General features: G+C 36.7%; 1 protein-coding gene across 3 annotated transcripts; it reads left to right on the top strand.

Moving 5' to 3' along the window:
* Positions 1 to 551: 551 nt before the first annotated feature.
* On the top strand, positions 552 to 20,700 carry alpha-Catr (alpha-catenin related). Of its 3 annotated transcripts, XR_012722979.1 has the most exons (8): positions 574 to 728; positions 1,780 to 1,951; positions 2,047 to 2,227; positions 6,661 to 8,243; positions 8,335 to 8,646; positions 8,708 to 8,914; positions 12,338 to 12,404; positions 20,240 to 20,362. XR_012722979.1 is itself a non-coding variant. In XM_075311079.1 (7 exons), exons 2-7 carry the CDS (start codon positions 1,925 to 1,927, stop codon positions 20,354 to 20,356), a joined length of 2,427 nt encoding a protein of 808 aa, XP_075167194.1. In that variant the 5' UTR covers positions 552 to 629; positions 1,780 to 1,924; the 3' UTR covers positions 20,357 to 20,700. The 3 variants fall into 3 exon arrangements, 2 of the variants coding, with proteins under 2 accessions (XP_075167194.1, XP_075167193.1); XM_075311079.1 differs by lacking the exon at positions 12,338 to 12,404 and having other exon boundaries at positions 552 to 629; positions 20,240 to 20,700; XM_075311078.1 differs by lacking the exon at positions 12,338 to 12,404 and having other exon boundaries at positions 20,240 to 20,700.
* The last annotated feature ends 255 nt before the right edge of the window (positions 20,701 to 20,955 follow it).

Below are 20,955 nucleotides of genomic sequence, written 5' to 3' on the forward strand. Positions count from 1 at the left end.
TAAGATACAAAGAATCGTCAAATTTTTAATGTATTTATTCAATCAATTTCTAACGGCATTATTCGCTTTTACTGTCTTAATTCTTCAAATTTGTAGCTGGGCCTACGAGTCTCTCTAAAGAAAACAAAATATAAGAACAATTTTATTTTTTTTTTATAAACTTTTGAAATTTCGTGTTTGTTCCTTATGTGGCAGAAAATGGGGTTCTCCACATTGCCTTAACCATTTTCCATACATTTTTCAAAATAACAAATTTGTGGCCACAATGTTAAAAATTTGTCTAACGATTGGTTATTTATAGCCTGTAACAGTTTTATGATATTCAAACCTATTGCCGGAAACGGATAACAGCATATTCAATATATCAGAGTTACCATATGCATAGAATGGCATGTCAACAAAAAAAATGGTAAATTGAAGTAAGTCCTTAAATCTAAATTATATTCAACGATTTCTAATCTAAAAGTTGACTACTCATTTAGCCATTAACCCCAGTAGCAGTTATCGATAACATACAACAACATAATATATGGCTGCTATTGCGCATGTCCCATAATTCTATAAACACTTACCTGGGAACATCTACTCTGCTGCACAAGTTGTGAAAATTCCATCAAATTGTTTATACGGTACGGCTGAAAATATTTTTTGATTTGTTTGCTTGTTACTCGCTTGGTTAAGAGTTTTGTGGTGCTGTGAAAACTATCAATTGTGCTCCTGGGCTACAGGTATTCCTTTTGTGAACTATATTGTGGAGGATATTGTGATGAATGAGAACAATTTATGCATTGCGTGAGTGTGTGTATGTGTATAGTTTTTGCGTAGCAAGGATTTTCTAATGAGATCTTTTAAATATAAATTGTATATAAACGCATACACTTGTACACTTTTTTCTTCTATTGTTTTGTGATATAGTGGAGGGGGATGTGTAGTAGGGGCCTGGTGATATATGCCTGCAGCCAACAATTAAATTGACAAACTGGTCTTTGTCGTTGGTCTGATTGGGTTATGGTATATACTCAAAGATGACAATCATTCTTGCAGTTGTGAGATATTTAAAAAAGTGTGAGGAGGAATGAGGGGTTCTTTTTTCGTGGCCGGAGGGTTGTTGATAGGTTAGTTATTGTGTGACACCTTGCCTTTATAAAATTATAATAAATCCATCAATTCGATAGCGAGTTTTTTGAGGGAATATTCTGAATTGTCAATGATAATTGTACTGTTGCTATTATGGCAGTTATTGTTCACAATGATATTGTAGTTTTTGTTGTTGTTCGTGTTATTGCTACTGCTGCTGCTGTTGTTGTTGTTGAATCAAGGCGCTTACAAGTGTGTGCAATTGAGTGTTTATGGCTTTGTCTGCTCGTGTAAGTATGCAAGTGTGTGTATGGATATGCGAGAGAGGGGCTGTATGTTAAGAGTATTTTATTTGTGTATAAGTATGTTTGTATGATTTTCTCACCACAAGGTTATATACATTGAAAAGGGAATACAAGTAACCTCCCATGGTGTATAGGGTATACGAAAAACTCACATTAGAAGAAGGGGTCGAAACAAACGAACCGACGCATGGACGGACGGACGGACATATAACTAACTACAGATAACTACATATACTCTATGAATGCATTGCACATTTTGACATTCTACTGTAAAAGTGCCAGGGTCTATACCCATTATAATGGAAAGGGTTCTCCTGACATTAACCTTGAAGATTTTAACAGGATTCTAATTTGATAAAACAAAAAAGTGTAAAATCAACCCCTCTGTATTTTCCAGTTACTTACACAGCACGGTGTGTCAATCCAACCAAGCGTAGTTGAAATCCCCCGATACAAAGAAAAGAAAAAGTCAACATGATTTGAATTGACAAGAAAATAAAAAAAGGAATATCTCATACCCCCTCCAAAGAAAAGCAAACACTATGATTTCGTCAAGTAATTTGGAGCCGGTAAGTACATTTCATTCCCTTTAATGTTTTCTACTTTTGAAAGTTTGTTTCTCTTTTTTTGTTTTTTTTTTTCTGAATGGCCCCCTTCATTATAGTTAACAACTCCACGGCATTTGGAAATGAGCGGTGAACAGAAATTATTGGCCTACAAACGTGTAGGTCAAGCTGTTAATATGGCTGTTGACCGTTTGGTAACAATTGGAGAAATCATTGCTGAAGGTTTTCAGGATATTAAAGGCGATATGTTTGATTGTTGTAAGGATGCCAGGGATACGGGTAAGTGTATTCATACAAAACAAATCATAGTTTATAGGCGAACCGATAAAAAAAGGAACTTTGAATTTCCTGCAAAACAACAGAATAGAAAATCAATAATTGCGGGTCAACATTGGAATAGTTCCAAAGAAATTTCTGAAAGATTAAAAAAAATACCCTTATCCCTATTGCCTACAAATGAAAATAAGTTAAATACCAGTTTCTGTCGATAAACTGGATGTTCTTCAGCAATTGTAATCCCATTAACAATTCTGTATGAATAAAAGTAGTTTTCGGCATGTTAGATTATATTTGGTTGAAAGTAAATCGAGATTTTCTCCTCTCATGTGAGATAACATAAACCTATGGCAGTATTTGGCTTGTTATGACCTACAACTCCTTATTTGTAAAGTCCTTATAGTTAACGTAGTTTCCAAGTATTTTTTCCAGTCCTGATTCCAAACATATTCGGATTCTGAACCACTAGGTTTCATTGTATGAGGGATTCAGGTTTCCCCGTCTCGTGTCGGCCAATATTCGGTTTGTTGTGTGCGGGGTCTGATAAATCAATAATCGTTATTTAATACCCCGTTCACATTAGGCTCGAAATCTACTAAGAGTGGATTGGAAATCAATATTTTTAAGGCAAATGACAGTTGAAATCCTGTTAAATTGGATTTTGGAAGTGTAGTGTGAACGAGGTATAATTTTAGTTATTTATCAGTCCTCATACATAATACGCTTATTCCAACGTTTTTTCCAATCCTCGAACGACTTCTGGAATAGGCTTTTTGGTATAGCGATTATCAACTCAATTGTAGAAAAATGCTTTCCTTTCAGTGAAGCAGTTAGATAACGACTCGACGATTATCCAAAATCATTTTCATCGTTTGTTGGCGTGCTCGGATGACTAGAACGAGAAACCATTGGATATTTACCTTCATTTCTTGCTTTTACAAGCCGATACAAAAATGTGATTTTCCACAAGAAACACAACTACAAAAAAACTCACCAACGATCATGCACGAAAGTTGGTTTATAATCGTGCACATGCAATAGAAACAATTTCAGTGTGTCTCAGAAGTGAAGCAGGGAAAATGGCCTTAGCCTCGCACCTGTGTGACACCTGAATACTTTTAAACCCATGAGGAGCTTTCTATAATGTTACACTAATTGTTTATACGGTCTTCTGGCTAGGGTCTGCAAACATGCTGATGCGGAATTAATGTTTGCTCTCAACCTCGCAAATAACATGGTCTGTCTCACATTTCAACGATACAAATAGATAACGACCAAGTATTTACATATTTACGGACTGTCCATATTAATCCACTCACACCTTCTCCCAATTTCCGGCAGAATAAACGCTTCGTTTTATCGCTACTAATTGCACGGTGATCTGTAATAATAATTTTAATTGAGAAATATAAGTTACCTCCTATTGCATTTCCTTCTCCATTACTGTTTGATTATTTAATAGTATTTTCGGACGTCCATCTCGAGCCTTTTGGTGGGTTTAGACGAAGATCTCCTTAAACACACAGGGTTCTATTTCACTCATTTTCACACTTTTTTCCTTTATGGGTTAGGTTAGGTGGCAGCCCGATGTATCAGGCTCACTTAGACTATTCAGTCCATTGTGATACCACAGTGGTGAACTTCTCTCTTATCACTGAGTGCTACCCGATTCCATGATAAGGTGAATGACAAGGGACCCCCTTTTTATAGCCGAGTCCGAACGGTGTTCCACATTGCAGTGAAACCACTTAGAGAAGCTTTGAAACCCTCAGAAATGTCACCAGCATTACTGAGGTGGAATAATCCAACGCTGAAAAACTTTTAGGTGTTCGGTCGAAGCAGGAATCGCACCCACGACCTTGTGTATGCAAGGCACGCATGCTAACCATTGCACCAGGGTTGCTCCCAAACCCTTTATAGATTTCTCCTTCGGGTTTCTCATATTGCAAATTAGATCAGGATGTGTCAAGGTTCTTAAAGTACGCCTTCCATGGAGTTATCAATGGATTGCGATTGTATGGAAGTAAACGTCCAGCCAACTGCGTGACATTAAGAGTTTTAGAGCTAATGATGCTATAATAATTTATTCTAGCAGTTCGTCATCGAATTCACAGATTTTCATTAATCAGGTATCAAAAAATCTTTTTAGATCTTTCGTGTCTTTACAATTCCTTTCCATATCCATCCGTTACTAATCTCAAATCTCATTGAGATGACTGGTTAGGTTAGGTTAGGTTAAAGTGGCAGCCCGATTAAGATTCAGGCTCACTTAGACTATTCAGTCCATTGTGATACCACATTAACTAAAAGTACCTATTACATATGGGCACTTCTAGTTTTAACCGCTGAACCTTCTTGATTATTTTTCTTTGTTGAACCAACCAGATTGTTCCAAAAACATTAGCAGACTGCTTAAGTTAACGTTTTCCAGATCCGCCAGTAATCTGAAGCTATATGCTCCTAAAAGTTGCTTGCGCTTTACACAAAATGCAGGACACTCACACAAGAGGTGTTTAATTGATTATTTTTCCTCCGCATCATGACAGCTCATACAATAGTCATTATACTTCGCGCCAATAGTTTTTGCAAAATCGCCTATCAGGCAGCGACCCGTTATAGCAGATATTAGGAGTGATATCTGACGTCTCGAGAACATTAGCATATCTAGTGTGCGGTTTAAGTTGAAATGGGGCCATATTTGCTTGGTGTCGTTACAACCCTTGCAATTCTCCCATCGAACATTGAGATGACTGAGCAATTGAGAATTCATTTAATGTGACTGTCAGGCCTTATAGACTTCGATAGGCGAACTGGCAAACACTAACGTTTGACCATGTCTTCTTCAGAGAAACTGTTGAACAATCTCTTACAGTCCAGCCTTGTGCTACTCTTTTCGAAGGAAAATGTTATCCCCATAGAAAGCTATGGCACTCCATGGAATTTCGATTACATCAAGTAGACTTTATTCCAAAATTAACCAAATCGGTTGAAAAGGGGAAATCTGACTCCCCTATTCAAGGGAGTTGAAGGCCATTGATTTGTATTATAGATCTGCTCAGGTTACTATTTCCGAGGGGTCAGCTGTTCCATAACGCTGAATGTGGGTACAGTACCTACACTCTATCCAAATGAATCTTAACCGCTCATCTGTTACCTCCTGCTTCGTTCGCATATTGGTTCTGGGGTTCTCTTATTCTGATATTCCCAGGCATGTTGATAGAGAGAATCATGTCTTGTTCAGAAAAACCGTTGAACAATATCTTACATTCCAGACTTTTGCTATGCTTTTTGTAGGAAATTTGTATCCCCATAGTAAGCTATGATATCACGTTGAATATTATCTTCCAAAATTAGACAATTCGCCTGAACATGGAAATTATGACTCCTCCATTCAAACGATGTGTAGGATATTGATTTGTGTTATAGTTCTGCTCAGCTCTGGGCTTAGCATTTCCGACGGGCCAGATGTGAGTACAGTACCCCTACATAGTCCAAACGAATCATATGGGCATTTCTTTTATCTCCTGGCTCGTTTCACTAATGATTATGAGTTCATCTTGCTTTGGTATTCCCAGGCATGCGGATAGAGAGAATCATGTCTTGTGTGTATCTATACTTCATCCAAATGAATCTTAAGGAAAAAGGGAAAATCTTACTCCTCCATTGAAAGGATGTGCTCAGGTCTGAACTTACCATTTTCTATGGCCCTGCTGTTTCATAATGCTGAATGTGAGTACAGTACCTCTATGTAGTATCTTAACCTCTCAGTTTGCTTTTTTATCCCGTGCAATCTTAGGGAATACGTCAAGAGGACTGTCTCCCAAAATTAAGCAAATCGGCCTAAAAAGAGAAAATCTGATTCCTCCATTGAAGGGATGTGATGATTTTGAAGGAAAATGTATCCTCACTGTACGCAATGGTACCCCGTGGAATCTGAATTACATCAAGTAGACTGCGTTCCAAAATTAGGCAAATCGGCTGAAAGTGAAAAATCTGATTCCTACATTCAAGGGATGTGTAGGCAAATGATACGTTTTATAGTTCTGCCCTGGTCTTCGGAATTCTTTAAATACCGGTAACCTCAATATATTTCAAAATATATAACATATGTAGTTAGGTTACAGTCAGTTATTCTAATAGAAGGATCAAACCTTTATTTCTGACATAATCTGAACCCCTTGCCAACATAACTGCCTTGGGCTCGGCTATCAAAAGGGCATTGAGGTAAGCATAGAATCGGGTAGCACCTATTGATAAGAGAGAAGTTCAACCAACTGTATTACCACAAAGAACTGACAGCCTAACCTAATGTACCCATAACTGACTTTGCTCCAATTCGTATTTTTAATCCTTGTTGGTAGCTCATCAGCTTTCTGGAAGTCCAAACTATAAAGCTTCATGAAAATCCTAGTTAATCTATTAATTTTTCTTTTCAGGGAAATCGATTGAACAATTGTGTATTGCGGGTGACTTGATACACGATAGTGCGGGCATTCCCAAACCATACGTGGATCACACTGCCATTGTATTGGCTTCTCGCTCTTTACTTACATCGATTACACGAGTCCTCCTACTGGTTGATATTATCGTTGTGAAACAACTCTTCAGCTTTAAGTACAAGGATAGTAAGTGTCCCCAGAATTTGGAGTGTGTGATGAATTTTACCAAATTCGTGCAAGCATTTTCTGCCTTTGGCACGGAAATGGTAGAGATGACTTATCTAACGGGTAGTAATGCAAATTGTGCCAAAGAGGAGCGTAGACGTTCGGAAATCCTATCTGCTCGACAAGTTTTGGAACATTCCGTCAAAGTTTTGATAACCTCCTCCAAAGTTTGTATGGTCCATTATAATTGTGTCATAGCTCGTGAGAATCGTAATACGGTATTTTGCCAAATACGTCGTGGCATGGATCACATACATTTCATTATTAAAGATACCATCATCGAATCGGAGTGGCATTCGACGAAACAACAACAACAGTATTCCTACTATAACAACGATGATCGTGGCACCATACATGCCACCATCCAACACTTCACCTATCTAATGCAATGTTGCCGTTATAAGAGCAAACACAGCGATCCCTATCTAAATGCCAAAATCAATCATCATAGCTCGTATAGGAGGAAAACAATGGACAAACGTTGGCAACCAATTGACAATAAAACAAAAACGAAACTTTACGATGCCACAGGATTGCCTGAAGGTGAGCGTTTACTCAACGAATGTTATGGTCTGGACGAGTATTCAGCTGGCAGTCCCAAATACAAGCCGTCTTCGGCATCATCAACGACGACAATCAATCAATCCTGTGTTTGTGGCGATCTCATTGAGAAAGTTCTCATTTCATTCGATAGGATTTTGGAGAATATACATGACTTTACCGATTCGCCCTATACCAGCCATGAGATGCGTGAAAATATTTTAATATACTGTGACCACTGTACCCGGGAGTTGAACAAATATTTGCGAAATGTCGTCAAGCAGGGTAGTGGTGGTGAACAGCAATTTTCCAAGGATCCCTATCATGAGGAGTATATCGATACTGTATTGGCTGCTGTGAAAACTTTATCCGAACAGTTGGTCAATTCGGCTGCTGAACAATCAAGAGATATGTTTCATGCTTTGAAAATGTCCACGGACCTGGTGAACTCTTTGAATGTTATTATATCGCAGCAAAACTTGCCACATTTCACCCAAAAGGTTAATGAGTTCCATGAGCATTGCGATCATATTTTGGATGTGTGCAAATTATTGAGACACATAGCCGTGCAGGATGCCCTGAAAGAGCAGGCCAGTCATGTTTCCATTAATCTAAGAATATATGGGCCTCAGGTAATATTAGCTGCCAAAATATTAACCAAGTTCCCCCTAAGCAATGTGGCTAGTGAAAACTTTGATGCATTCGTGGAAATGTGGACATGGTTGGTGACAGAAGTGAATATTGTGTCGAAAAAGATCCTAGAGTCAATGGCTGTTCTAAGTGATCAAGATTTTAAGTACCTGACTTTGGGAACTGTAAGTTGAACTATAGCTTCTTCCATTCTTTCAAATGGACGGTCTACTAAATGGTTTCCAATTTTTGTCTTTGTTGTTGTCACAATTACAGACCACTGCTTCGGAAGTAGTAAAACCCGTCAAAAGTGTTAATTTCCAGAAAGATTTGCCAGAGACTGGCAAAGAATTAGATCTGGAATCGGAAAATGTTAAGAGAGACCTACAACCCCGTTGGAATGAAGAATTGTGCGATAACGATATTATCAAAAGAGCCAAGAATCTGTCGGCTATGGCATTTCTAATGTATCAGTTTACCAAAGGTAATGGTTCATTGAAAACAACCCAAGATCTATTTACGCAAGCTGAATATTTTGCTGAAGAAGCCAATCGCCTATATAAAATACTACGACAATTTTCCTATCAGGTAAATCAGAATATTTTCGGCGTTTGCCTCTAGAAACTATTATATTCTCTTCATTTATTAGGTCCCTGCTAGTCCTCATAAAAAGGATCTGTTAAATGTCCTAGATCGTGTTCCCACATTTGTACAAACATTGCAGTTCACTGTCAAGGATCATACGGTGGGTCCTTCGGCCACCTATGTTAAAGTGGATCACGTTATCAGGGAAACGAAAAACCTCATGTGTGTTATCAATAGTGTTGTGACAAAGTGCCTAGAGTGTGCTACCAAGGTAAGTACCGATACTTGTTGTCCCGTTATCTATAAAAAAAAGTTTGAATATCTCTGCTAGAATTATAAAAATAACAGTAATATGAAAAGAGAGATCTAAGAGGCTTATGTAGTGACATTTCTAAGAAAGCTTAGTAAATACAAATCTAGAACATCAATCTTGTTAAAATTTACAGATGTTGTGATGTCACCGAGTTCAGATTAGCCCTAGCTTTAAATATTTCTTTCTATACGTTACATATCATCTAAAGGGTGATACGGTCAAAATTTGGTCAAGGGAAAACGCGTGTAAATCGGTGAAATCGTTTATTTAAAAAATCAAATTAAATTTCTTTTTCAAGTCCAATTAGTATAAAATTCAGGAAAAATATTCAGTTAGGCTTTCGCTTTTCCAAATCCGAATTGCCGGGCCTCACGCTTGACACCTGCCATCAGATTTTGTACAGCCACTTTGTCCACCTTCTTCGCCGCAGAAAGCCAGTTTGCCTTGAACTGCTGCTCGTCCTTAGCAGTTTTTTTGGTCTTCTTTAGGTTCCGCTTGACAATAGCCCAGTATTTCTCAATTGGGCGGAGCTCTGGCGTGTTGGGAGGGTTCTTGTCCTTGGGAACCACCTGCACGTTGTTGGCGGCGTACCACTCCATGGCCTTTTTACCGTAATGGCAAGATGCCAAATCCGGCCAAAACAGTATGGAACAACCGTGTTTCTTCAGGAAAGGCAGCAGACGTTTATTCAAACACTCTTTCACGTAAATTTCTTGGTTGACAGTCCCGGAAGCTATGAAAATGCTGCTTTTCAAGCCACAGGTACAGATGGCTTGCCAAACCAGATATTTCTTTGCGAACTTTGACAGTTTTATGTGCTTGAAAATATCTGCTACCTTTCCCCTTCCTATTGCCGTATAAAACTCCTGTCCCAGAAGCTGCTTGTAGTCGGCTTTGACGTAGGTTTCGTCGTCCATTACCACGCAGTCAAACTTCGTCAGCATCGTCGTGTACAGCCTCCGGGATCGCGCTTTGGCCGTCGTATTTTGTTTATCATCGCGATTTGGAGTCACTACCTTCTTGCAAGTCGATAGTCCGGCTCGTTTTTTGGCTCGATGCACGGTTGTAGACGATACACCCAGCTTATTTGCGGCATCTCGGAGAGAGAGGTTAGGGTTTCGCTTGAAACTACCGGCAACTCTCTTTGTCGTCTCAGCGGCTTCCGGTTTTCGATTTCCCCCCGATCCAGACTTCCTGGCTGTCGATAAACGTTTCCCAAACACTTTAATTACATTTGTAACGGTTGATTTGGCAACTTTTAGCGATTTTGCCAGCTTTGCGTGCGAGTAGCTCGGATTTTCGCGATGTGCGAGCAAAATTTTGATACGCTGCTCTTCTTGCTTGGACGGCATTTTGACAACTGAAGAGTGAATTCCAAAATCAAAATAGGAGCAACATTCTACACACACACACCTTCAAAATGAGGGGTGTTCAGGTTTTTTAAATGCAAAATTGAAAGAAATACGTCAATTTTATATTGACCAAATTTTGACCCTTTCACCCTTTATCGTGTGTCCATGAAACTGATAGTTATCTCAGACACCAGTATTATGAAGTTTGACAAATACATGCCAGTAGAATCTAGATCATCTGGGTTAAGTTTGGAAAATGTCTTACAATATTACACGGTTTGAAATTGACAGACTCTAGTTTTTTGGAATACCTAAGATAGTTCTAAGTCTTCTTAACTCGTACGCTTTGAGGTTTCTCCCTATATTATGCTTTGCCCAACCATCTCATCCAGAGATTTGTTATTCTATGTGCACATTCGAGTTCAGAACCATTCCAATACTTCTGTAGATAATTCGCCATCCTTCTCACTTGGTATGCAGTTGAAGGTAGCTGGGGTCATTTCAACATATTCTAGCTTCTCTGGAATACCTAAGACAGATCCTAATCGTGTTAATTCATACACTTTGAGGTTCTCCACTATGTTATAGTAGTTTCTAGATCATGGGTTTGTGTGGTACCCAGCCATCTCATGCACAGATTTGTTGTAGTTTATGTCAGTATTCGAGTTCAGTCTTCGGAATCATTGCAAAACTTCGGTAGATAATTCACCATTCTTCACTCACGGTATGCGTTGGCTAAAGCTGAATGACTTTACATTCCCGGGAATATCTATGCTATTTCCGTTAGATCCATTCGTCCTGAGATGATCGAGACTTTGATATATTTTAGTGCCAACTTAATTCTCCGCAATGCTCCAAACGCAAAAGTTCAACGGATCCAGATCCGGAGGTTTTGGTCGGAGATTGTAGCCATTGTATAGCAGAAGTAAAGCGAGGAACTTCCATCGTCCGTTACGGCGGCCAACAACATTACCATCGGTGGCACTTGAGTTCTGGTCACCAATCGAAGGTGTAATTTTTCATCTGACCCCTTTGGCAAGTAAACCCGATGATTGTGTTTGTTCACAAACTGCTCAATTTGGAATGCGTTCTCATCGGAGAAAACCAAATTCAGTAACTGGCCAATTTCGTGCAAGCAAATCACTCTATTGGCTCTTTCCAATCTAATTTTTGTTTATGCATCGGTGAGCTCTTGCACTTTTTGGAACTTCAACGACTTTGGTTCAAGCTCATTTTTCACTATATATTGTATCCATTTTCGCGATATGTTCAGCTCACTTTTCGGATCATTTCTGGCGTTGTTACGGTTTTATTACACTTTTTGGAGGCGACTAAACTCTGCCACTATAAGGATAAAGGAGCCACTGTGGTGCAATGGTTAACATGCCGCCTTACATACAATCCCAGTTTCAACCAAAAACTTTTTGAGCAGTGGGTTATCCCCTCTCAGTAATGCTAGTGACATTTCCGAGTGTTTCAAAGCTTCTCTAAGCGTATTCACAGCAATGTGGAACGTCGTTCGGACTTGGCTTTAAAAGAAAGTCCCTTGTCATTGAGCTAAACATAAAATCGGACAGCACTCAGTGATAAGAGAGAATTTCACCACTGTGATATCACATTGGACTGAATAATTTATGTGAACCTGAGATATCGGGCTGTCACTAAACTAAAAAACAAAACGAAAAAATAAATATCGCGATAACGAACAATGATACTACAAACAAGGAGGACTCCAATGTTATTCACTTATGATTTTCCAGCGAATATATAAAGATATCATACTATATATCTCTCAAATAGGAAATTATTGCCTTTTCCTAGTTATTCAGTATAAAATTATGTATCAATCCCAATTAAATTGCTTTCGCTGAGATTCGCATTAGCAAACTCTACCTAATTTGCATCGGCTAAAAACATTCTATATCATTATAGGGTATACGCTTTCCGTAGAATTCGTAGCTTCCAAATTATTGATTTGGCGAAACTAATTAGCCTAAAAGGAGATTTGTTCTGATTAAATTGTTTTCAGATTGTGAAATAGTGGAGAGATGTTCTGGATGGTCATCCTAAATCGAAATACAAAACAAAAGTTTTAGGTAATATTTTACCTTGAAATTCATGTGATATATAATAGTCAATTTATGTATGTATTATGTTAAAAAAAAAATTAAGTATCAGATAATAAGAATATGGTAAGCTACTTCTATGAAAAATCATTAATCTCGATTTGTATTGGCTTTTGATTTTTGAAATTATTATTAACAGATTTTAGGGGCACGGTAGTATTTTGGTACTTTACATTGTTGGCTAACCATTTGTAACAACAAGTTACCGTGTAATGTGCCCAAGTCTTAAGATTGGATAATACGGCGTTCTCACCAAGCATGTTTTGGGGTTTAAAATGTTTTCCCTTTATAAGCATTTCAAAACGAGTCGTTTTCCCCATACAAAAGATCAAGTTCAAACACACAAATTTTCCTCGAAAACACTTAATTTTTGTATTATAAACCCCCCTAATTTGGAATATGCTCTGACTGAACATATTCTTTTCAAAACATATGTCAAATTATTGAAATAAATTTCATGGAAAAAAAACGAATAAACAAAGGCTTTGAAGAACATAGGGATGTGAAAATAACTAGTTTCCACGATAATTGTCAAACTAAAACATCTCAACTAGGTATGAACGGTGAAATGTTGTGGAAAAACAAGTGAGGAAAACGAGTCAGTGGGAATATTGCATAATATGGCGTTCTCACCAAGCATGTTTTGGGATTTGAAATGCTTTCTCTTTAGGATCATTTCAAAATGAACATACAGACAAATAAGTTCAAAACACAAATTTTCTTCAAAAACACGTCAATTTTATAATGTAAACGCCCTAATTTGGAATATGCTCTGACTGAACATACTCTTTTTAAAATATATGACAAATTATTAAAATAAATTTCATAGAAAAAACGAATAAACAAAGGCTTTGAAGAACATAGGGACGTGAAAATAACTTGTTTTTTGTTTGTTTTCCCAGTGCGATGGCGGTATTTATTTGAACAAACGGTGTGTATATTTGAATTTAGAGAAACTGGGAATTTCGACTTTCCAACCGTCAAACTAAAACATCTCAACTCGGTGTGAACGTTGAAATGTTTTGGTAAAACGAATGAGGAAAACCAATGGGAACATGGCATAAGTGAGATTTTTATGTAAAAGTTCGGTAGCGACATCATTCAACGAAAAACGTATACTATGAACGGGGTTTCAGAAGGAAAGGTATGGTATTTAAAAGTGGAATTATATACCAATCGTCCGTTGATTGAAGAGTTGAATTTTCTATTTGAAGGCAACAAGCGATATGCGACGTTCATAATATAAGTTTGTAAAAAAATATGGCCAAACGCTAAGAACTGTCGGTGATAAGAAAAATATCGATAAATCTTTTATCGATCACATTAACAAGCTGTAGTATCGATTATGTCTTCCAACATAAATTATAGTGTGGCCAATATTTGGGATATATCTCCAATAGTTGGACTCGAGCATTATCGTACGGATGAACATATAATGTGAACAGCACATTAGAGCGCCTCATATAGCATAAATCAAACCTTCCATCAACGCATGGTAATGTTATAAGTAATTATAATAATCACCCTTATTCCTGAAGTCGCCCTCGCTCTCGCCGTCGCTTTTTGTCGTCTGTCGCTTTTAAGTCGTCTCGTCATTCATTTGGTATTCCTGTGAAGTGGTGACGGCGAAAAGACGATTACTTTTTGTACCAATTACAATATTCGGTAATAAAAGGCCGATATCACTAGAAAACAATCAGCTGATGTACCAAAAAATTAATTTTAATTTTTTTCGGTTTAAAATATTTTTATTTCTGACGCAATTCTGTGTGGGCAAGAAAAACTATTTAATTTGACGCAGGAAATGTGGATATATATTCAAGGACAGTATAGTAAACTATAAAAATGGCGACGACGCTGAAATCAATGGCACAAGGATCATCGTGAAAGTAAACAATTAGCCGATGTTCAAAATTTAATTTTAATTATTTGCTTTTAAAAATAATAAATGATAAATTTGACTCGGGAAATGATTTACATTATCTAAGTTTGGTGCTAAATAAAATACATTGGCCTTGAAGGGTTTCTATTAAAAAAAAATGGAAAAATCAACACGTTTACTTTAGTTGTGCAGTTTTTTTTTTTTGTTCCGGAAATGCAGTTTTCTTTTCTATGATGTGAATGCGATATGCCATAACTACTATATATACAGATCAATTTGGTATAAATAGCGCATTTTTATATCAATAGATTTGTTATCGTGGTCAGCTCAGAACATGAGTTCCTCAAAGAGTGGAAGCTGGAATAAATACTTGAACAGTGTAGATCTTTTTAATAATAGTTACAGCTTTTCTACCATTTGTTACAATTTTTCTCTAAAGTTCAAAGACATTAAACTACAAACCATTTGTTCCAACCGGTTTTAAATCGTTGGAGTCAGTCTAGCTCATCTAATTGGCTGATCTCTAGTTCCTTTTATTCTCATTTTTTTGTAACTGTTGAAGATTAGTCACTTTACCTCTTACCAATTTCCATTTATTAAATTTATTTTTGAATTATTCGATTAATAAAGTCTAAAAAACTTCTTCAAAAATTAATTACTAAACTCGTCGCTGGTAAATTTAACAGCGACAATAAACGACGATATTGGCGACAAAAAGCGACACCAGGGATACCGATTTTCGTCGATAGCAGAATATATCGACGAACGGAATACCAATTAGTGGCGACAGATGAAAAGCGACGGCGAGGGCGACTTCAGGAATAAGGGTGAATATGTAATTCCACCTTAAAAAAGCTTTCCGACGAAATTTTATTCACTCGGTGTATTAGTTTAGGTTCAAATGTATGGTAAGTATGTTTGATTGGATTGGAAAAACATCCAAATATATACTTAACTATTAAATGCGCACTGTATCTTTTAAGATACAACTAGAAAAGAAAAAAAAAAACAAAAAATTGTCTGCACCATACGCGTTAACAGTCGCCTTAGCCTCCATTGGTGGGAAGATGTACCACTCCAAGTTTCTAAATTAGACTGTTGTCAGAGTATCTTTATTATGAGTCTGTTTTGAAACAATTAAACGTTCAGAATGTCCTGATATTTACAAAATCGTTCTCCCAATGAGCCTTCCCTCTACGCGATTTCTTTCTGAAGAATGGGCGTTTCACAAAATACATTTGTCAATCACAATTGACTACCGCTATAGTGCTACTTAAAAGAGTCCATTCAAACTTCGAAATTCTGACACGCCTTTTGAATGCCCTTTTTATAGTAGACTTCTCTTTTCCTCGTATACTTTTCTTATTCTCGTATTCATGGAACTTTGTAACCTCAACGAACCTTTTGTCAAGATGGGTCAAGTTGTGTATCTTCCCATCCCACAAGTGGAGGTCCTTTATGTCGTAGAAGGATTCAAATAGTACTTAAAAATCTTTTCTTGTTTTCCGATGCTCCTTGAATATTTTCATGCTCTCTGGTTTCTCTCTCGTTTAATGCAGAGCCAACTTGCCTGGCATTCATGTAATCCTACCCTCTTGTATCTGACAAACTCTCAGGTCTGTCTTTCCGCTTTTACAAAGACAACCGCTATTCTGTTGGAACCGTTACAAATTCGTAAAGTCACACATCCTTTCACCCAGGGCTTTGGAGTCGAGTCAAGTTTGCTCGACTCCGACTTCAGCATTTCTTATTAGCCTCGACTCCGACTCTGGAGTCGACTCCAGGTGGTGTACCTAAATCTCATTTTAACAGTATTCCAATTGTAATTTTAAGGTGTAGTGTTCCAAAAATAGACCGATATAAGTATTCTATTTTGCCATATGTGTTTATATGTCCTAAAGAACCCTAATTTTAAATTTTGATACGACTCGACGACAAGTCTCAGCATTTTAGGGATGTAAAGAACTCTATATCTTAATATCAGGCCAATAAATTAAAATACGACACGAGAGACCACATCAAAATATGTGTAGATAACAAGAATCTCCAGAATATGTATTTATAAAAACAAAAAATAATTAGGCATCCAGATGTTTAAGAAGTAAAATCCTGGTATTAATCAATATAGGCATTTTATAAAAAATAAAAACAGATGACAGGAATAGCTATAGAAATAAAATGGTGAAATATCGATTTATAAATGGTCTATCAATTATGGACATTAGATGCCATTAATTTAATGTAAAGAATTTCGAGTGGCTTTGATGAAGCAAACATTCCCCCAAAAGACCGGCTCAGATGGCACGTTGGCAGAGGTTTATTTTAAAATTACAGCTTCTAAGGACATCGGGTGCATATGGAGATTTCTCAAGTAATTATCTCCATATACAAAATATGGGCCGATGGGAAATTTCCACATTTATTTATTGATCTCAAATAACTCTAAATTCAAAATTTCTGACAAATCTTAGACTGGGAACAACTTCTTAAAACAAATCGGAAGATGGGTTTATATGTAGGTGCTATATTGTCCGGTATGACCCATCTTCGAACTCAACATGCCTGCCAAAAAATTTTAGAACGTTAGGTTCTACTGCTATATTACCTTAAAATTGTACCTTTATCAAGAGTACATATAGGGTCAAAAATCGATATTTTAATATGTTAAAAATGGACAATACTATTGATTAATTCATCCCCTATTCTAGTAAAACCTACTTTTTATATCACCGTGAAATTTCACCATATAAATACACTTTGAATGGCCTGAAATCCATTTATTCGTTTTTAGTTGTTCGATTAAGAACCCCAATGGAATCTAATTTGTCGAAATATTTCTTTAGTTACAAATATAGGAAGTGTTTTTCAAAGTTTGTTTCGCCGGAGGTGGAGTCGAGCAAAATTTCTACGACTCCGGCTCCGACTCCAGCAAAATCTGCAGACTCCGACTCCAAGACTCCGACTCCACAGCCCTGCTTTCACCATCATTAAATATTCAGATCGAGGGCCGAATTCGAGCTTATCGCTCTTCAGCATAGTGTCTAGGATATGTAAGTCTTTTCTTCGATCACATGGTGTTATCTATCAAATATAATTATGTCTTCTCCAAATGTCATTTTGGAATTTGTCCTTTTGTTTCCCAAATGTTTACACACGTATTGACTATTTTCGTTTTTCACAGTCATTCACTACCTTTGTTAGTGTTTATCACGTTTATGCACAATAGACCCCTCAACACATGTCATGTTTGATACGCGATGCACCTTAGGTCAAACATATGCGACTATATTTGTATTTGTCTGTACAAAAGAGTCCGTCCTGATGTCGGTATAAAACTAAAGACCAATATCCCATTGCCTTCGTACTTCTGCCGTCCATGTAGTGAAAAGTGTGACTGAGGATTTTGTGGCGAATATTCTCAAATTTCTAGCAGTGAAATAACTGATAAGATCAGGAAGGTAGATCTTTAATCGATCTCATACGTCATCAATAACAATAGTTTACAATTTTTTTTTCATGTACACTTGATGAGAGGCAACTTTTCTTATGTATTTTAATCTGCTAAATTCGAAAAAAATTAAAAAAAAAATCTATTGAACAGTTTTTGAGATATCCCGTTATTTTTAGATTTTCGGTCTTTTTTCACTAAACAAATTATATCACGAGTTAGAAATGTCCGATTATATATATTGTTGGTACTTAAATGAAATGTATTAAGATGACGAACAATCGTTTGTAATTGGATCTGTGATAAGTTAAGTGGTTCAAAAAATATCGATGCGAAAAGGCCAAATTTTCAAAAAAATCGTATTTTACAATGGACCTTTTCCGCCAGAAAAGTATAAACCATTAAAAATTTTTTTTCTCCATGGTCGTATAGATGATACTCTAAAGTAAGTAATAAGACCAACTAGAAGAAAAAATGCCTCTCGGCCACAGAGAAATGCATTTTTGTGTGGATGAGTGGCTCATATTTGCATGATTTGACATCATTCAATTGCTTATAACTTTGTCGTTTTTGCTTTAGTTAGTCTTATTACTTACGTTAGAGTATCATCTAACTTATCTGTGATAAGTTAAGTGGTTCAAAAAATATCGGTGCGGAAAGGCCAAATTTTCAACAAAAAAAATTGTAGTTTACAATGGACCTTTTCCGCCAGAAAAGTATAAACCATTAAATTTTTTTTTCTCCATGGTTGCATAGATTATACTCTAAAGTAAGTAATAAGACCAACTAGAAGAAAAAACGACCGAAAAATGACAAAGTTATAAGTAATTGAGTGAACAAATCCTATGTCAAATCATGCAAATATGAGCAACTCACCCACACAAAAATGCCTCTCGGCCACAGAGAAATGCATTTTTGTGTGGGGGAGTGGCTCATATTTGCATGATTTGAAATCATTCAATTGTTTATAACATTGTAATTTTTCGGTCGTTTTCCCTCTAGTTAGTCTTATTACTTACGTTAGAGTATCATCTATACGACCATGAAAAGAAACCCGACGTTTTTTCAATTTTTTATACTTTTTTTTAACGGAAAAGGTCCATTGTAAAATACGTTTTTTTTTTTTTTAAATTTGGCTTTTTTGCATCGATATTTTTTGAATCATTTAACTTATCACAGATCCAACGCTATATTCTCTCGAAAAGTGTGGCATAGTTGACTGTATCGAATGCCATTGTTAGTCAAGCGCCTGTGACGCGACTTTGCCTGTTTGAGTTCTCTGTTTATGTACGCTGAAATCGTATGCAAAGCTGTTGTTATGCTATGTACTTTACGGAATCCATCTTGATGGTTGACATCTGGAAAATTCTCCACAAGGCTGGGGAGGAGTATTGCGTCAAGGGTTTGGCGAGAGAAGAGGGATCGGTATGTACGAGTCACCCTTGCTCGAGTCGAGTAGTGGAATCATCCGATCCATTTTCCATACATCGGGTATAAGGAGTACTCAACTTCCAGAATTCCCAAATGCTTCTGCATTAGCTTAGAAATTCCTTCGGGGCCTATGATCTGGATAGTTTTTCTCTGTTGATGACATTGGTAACTTCGGCTGGGGTAAATTGTGTTATGTCGTTGGCTCGGATACAAAGGATATGATGAATGACGTTCTTTTTCATTCTATCACTCTCGGGAAGCTCAATAAACTGCCGGTTGAAAAACTTCACATATCTCTTCGGATCAGTCACCGTCATGTCGCCCCTTGTAACGGCGTTCGAGAGGGCTCTTAATGTTGGCCAAAACTTTCCTGCACACCTTCCATGGATTTCGAATTTCGTTCTGAATACAATATTATTTTTACTAATTTTTGGGTTTTAATTTCAAGTAAAGGAGTCTGGTATTGAACACATTAGTACTAGACTAAAAAACCACATTAAGAGCTTATCCAGAACATGTACAAAATTGCGCAAAACAGGCATCAGCTGTTTGAATTCGAAAGTATTAAGTACGAGTTTAGCCGGTAAAAACAAAAATAAATATGTAAAAACAGAAAAAGTTTATATCCTTTAAAATTAATTATTATAGAAAACAAAGCGTGAACATTTTCTATTGTAGTGCGATAATGCCAACTTAATACCGGCCGTAATGCATAATTATTCACATTGTACCAAATATTTTCTAGTTTGATTATTTAAATTAATCACAATAAATGGTTATTGTGAATCGACAAAAACATCACATTTTTAAAATTAAGCTTGACAATACAGGCGTAATTTGCGTAGGTCTGTTAGTTATATTAGAGATGTCATAGTTAGTTAAATTAGAGACGTTATTGTTGGACATGTAAACTGATTTCAGTTACTTTTTTTCAAAAATGACTGGTATTAATTCATTCTGTACCGCCTTAAGGAAACGAAATGCATGCTAATGACTACAAAATTCACGTTTATATATTGTATATTCTCCATTTTTTTATTCCAGTACAACCTAGACTTTAATAGTATTACTGGCGGTCTAACATCTTCAAATCTTGATGACTGCAGTGCTGGTGCCATGGATTCAAAGGGTACCAGTAATAGTTCCGACATAACTGGGTGACATTATGGTATGGCTCGAAGAGCCAAAGGAGATACGCGTCGAACGCGAGTCTCTTTTCTACTTTTTTGATTATTATTCACTTCAACATTCAAAGCTAGAAAAAACCAGCAACATCGGAAGTATCAGAAGCATGAAATATCATCACAGCATCTACAACCGCAGACGCAGCTGAAGAAGCCACAACAGTATTCCAATAATATTGATATTGAAATTCTGTTCTGTGTTAGCTATATTTTCGTATACATTCGACTTAGATTGCATTTGATGAAGGAGAGTTGTACTATGTGTTGTTTGTTCTTTGTCAAAGAAATATATGAGTGTTACAGAATCGTTGTCAAATCATATTCGTATTTGAATGTTTTATTTCTTAAATTCTATTATTATTACATATGTATGTGTGTGTGAGTGTGTAACATAAAGAGCTATGTACGTATTTATCTAAAACAAAAACTCAACTATAACTAAATTATCCAATATATCCCTATATTTCTCTCACTCAGTCTCTATCTCTCTCTATCTATCTGTATCTAACTCCCTATATACATACATATATAGTATACATTTCGAATTGAAAAAAAAACATCATAACAAATCTGAAA

Source organism: Haematobia irritans, chromosome 5 (assembly GCF_050003625.1).
Source record: "Haematobia irritans isolate KBUSLIRL chromosome 5, ASM5000362v1, whole genome shotgun sequence".
NCBI lineage: Eukaryota > Metazoa > Arthropoda > Insecta > Diptera > Muscidae > Haematobia > Haematobia irritans.

Excerpts from the sequence above, each read along its gene's own strand:
- alpha-Catr (XM_075311079.1), top strand. The coding sequence starts at position 1,925 with ATGATTTCGTCAAGTAATTTGGAGCCG. Across the intron at positions 2,228-6,660 it reads TAAGGATGCCAGGGATACGG|GGAAATCGATTGAACAATTG; the intron begins GTAAGTGTATTC and ends TTTTCTTTTCAG. Across the intron at positions 8,244-8,334 it reads AGTACCTGACTTTGGGAACT|ACCACTGCTTCGGAAGTAGT; the intron begins GTAAGTTGAACT and ends TCACAATTACAG.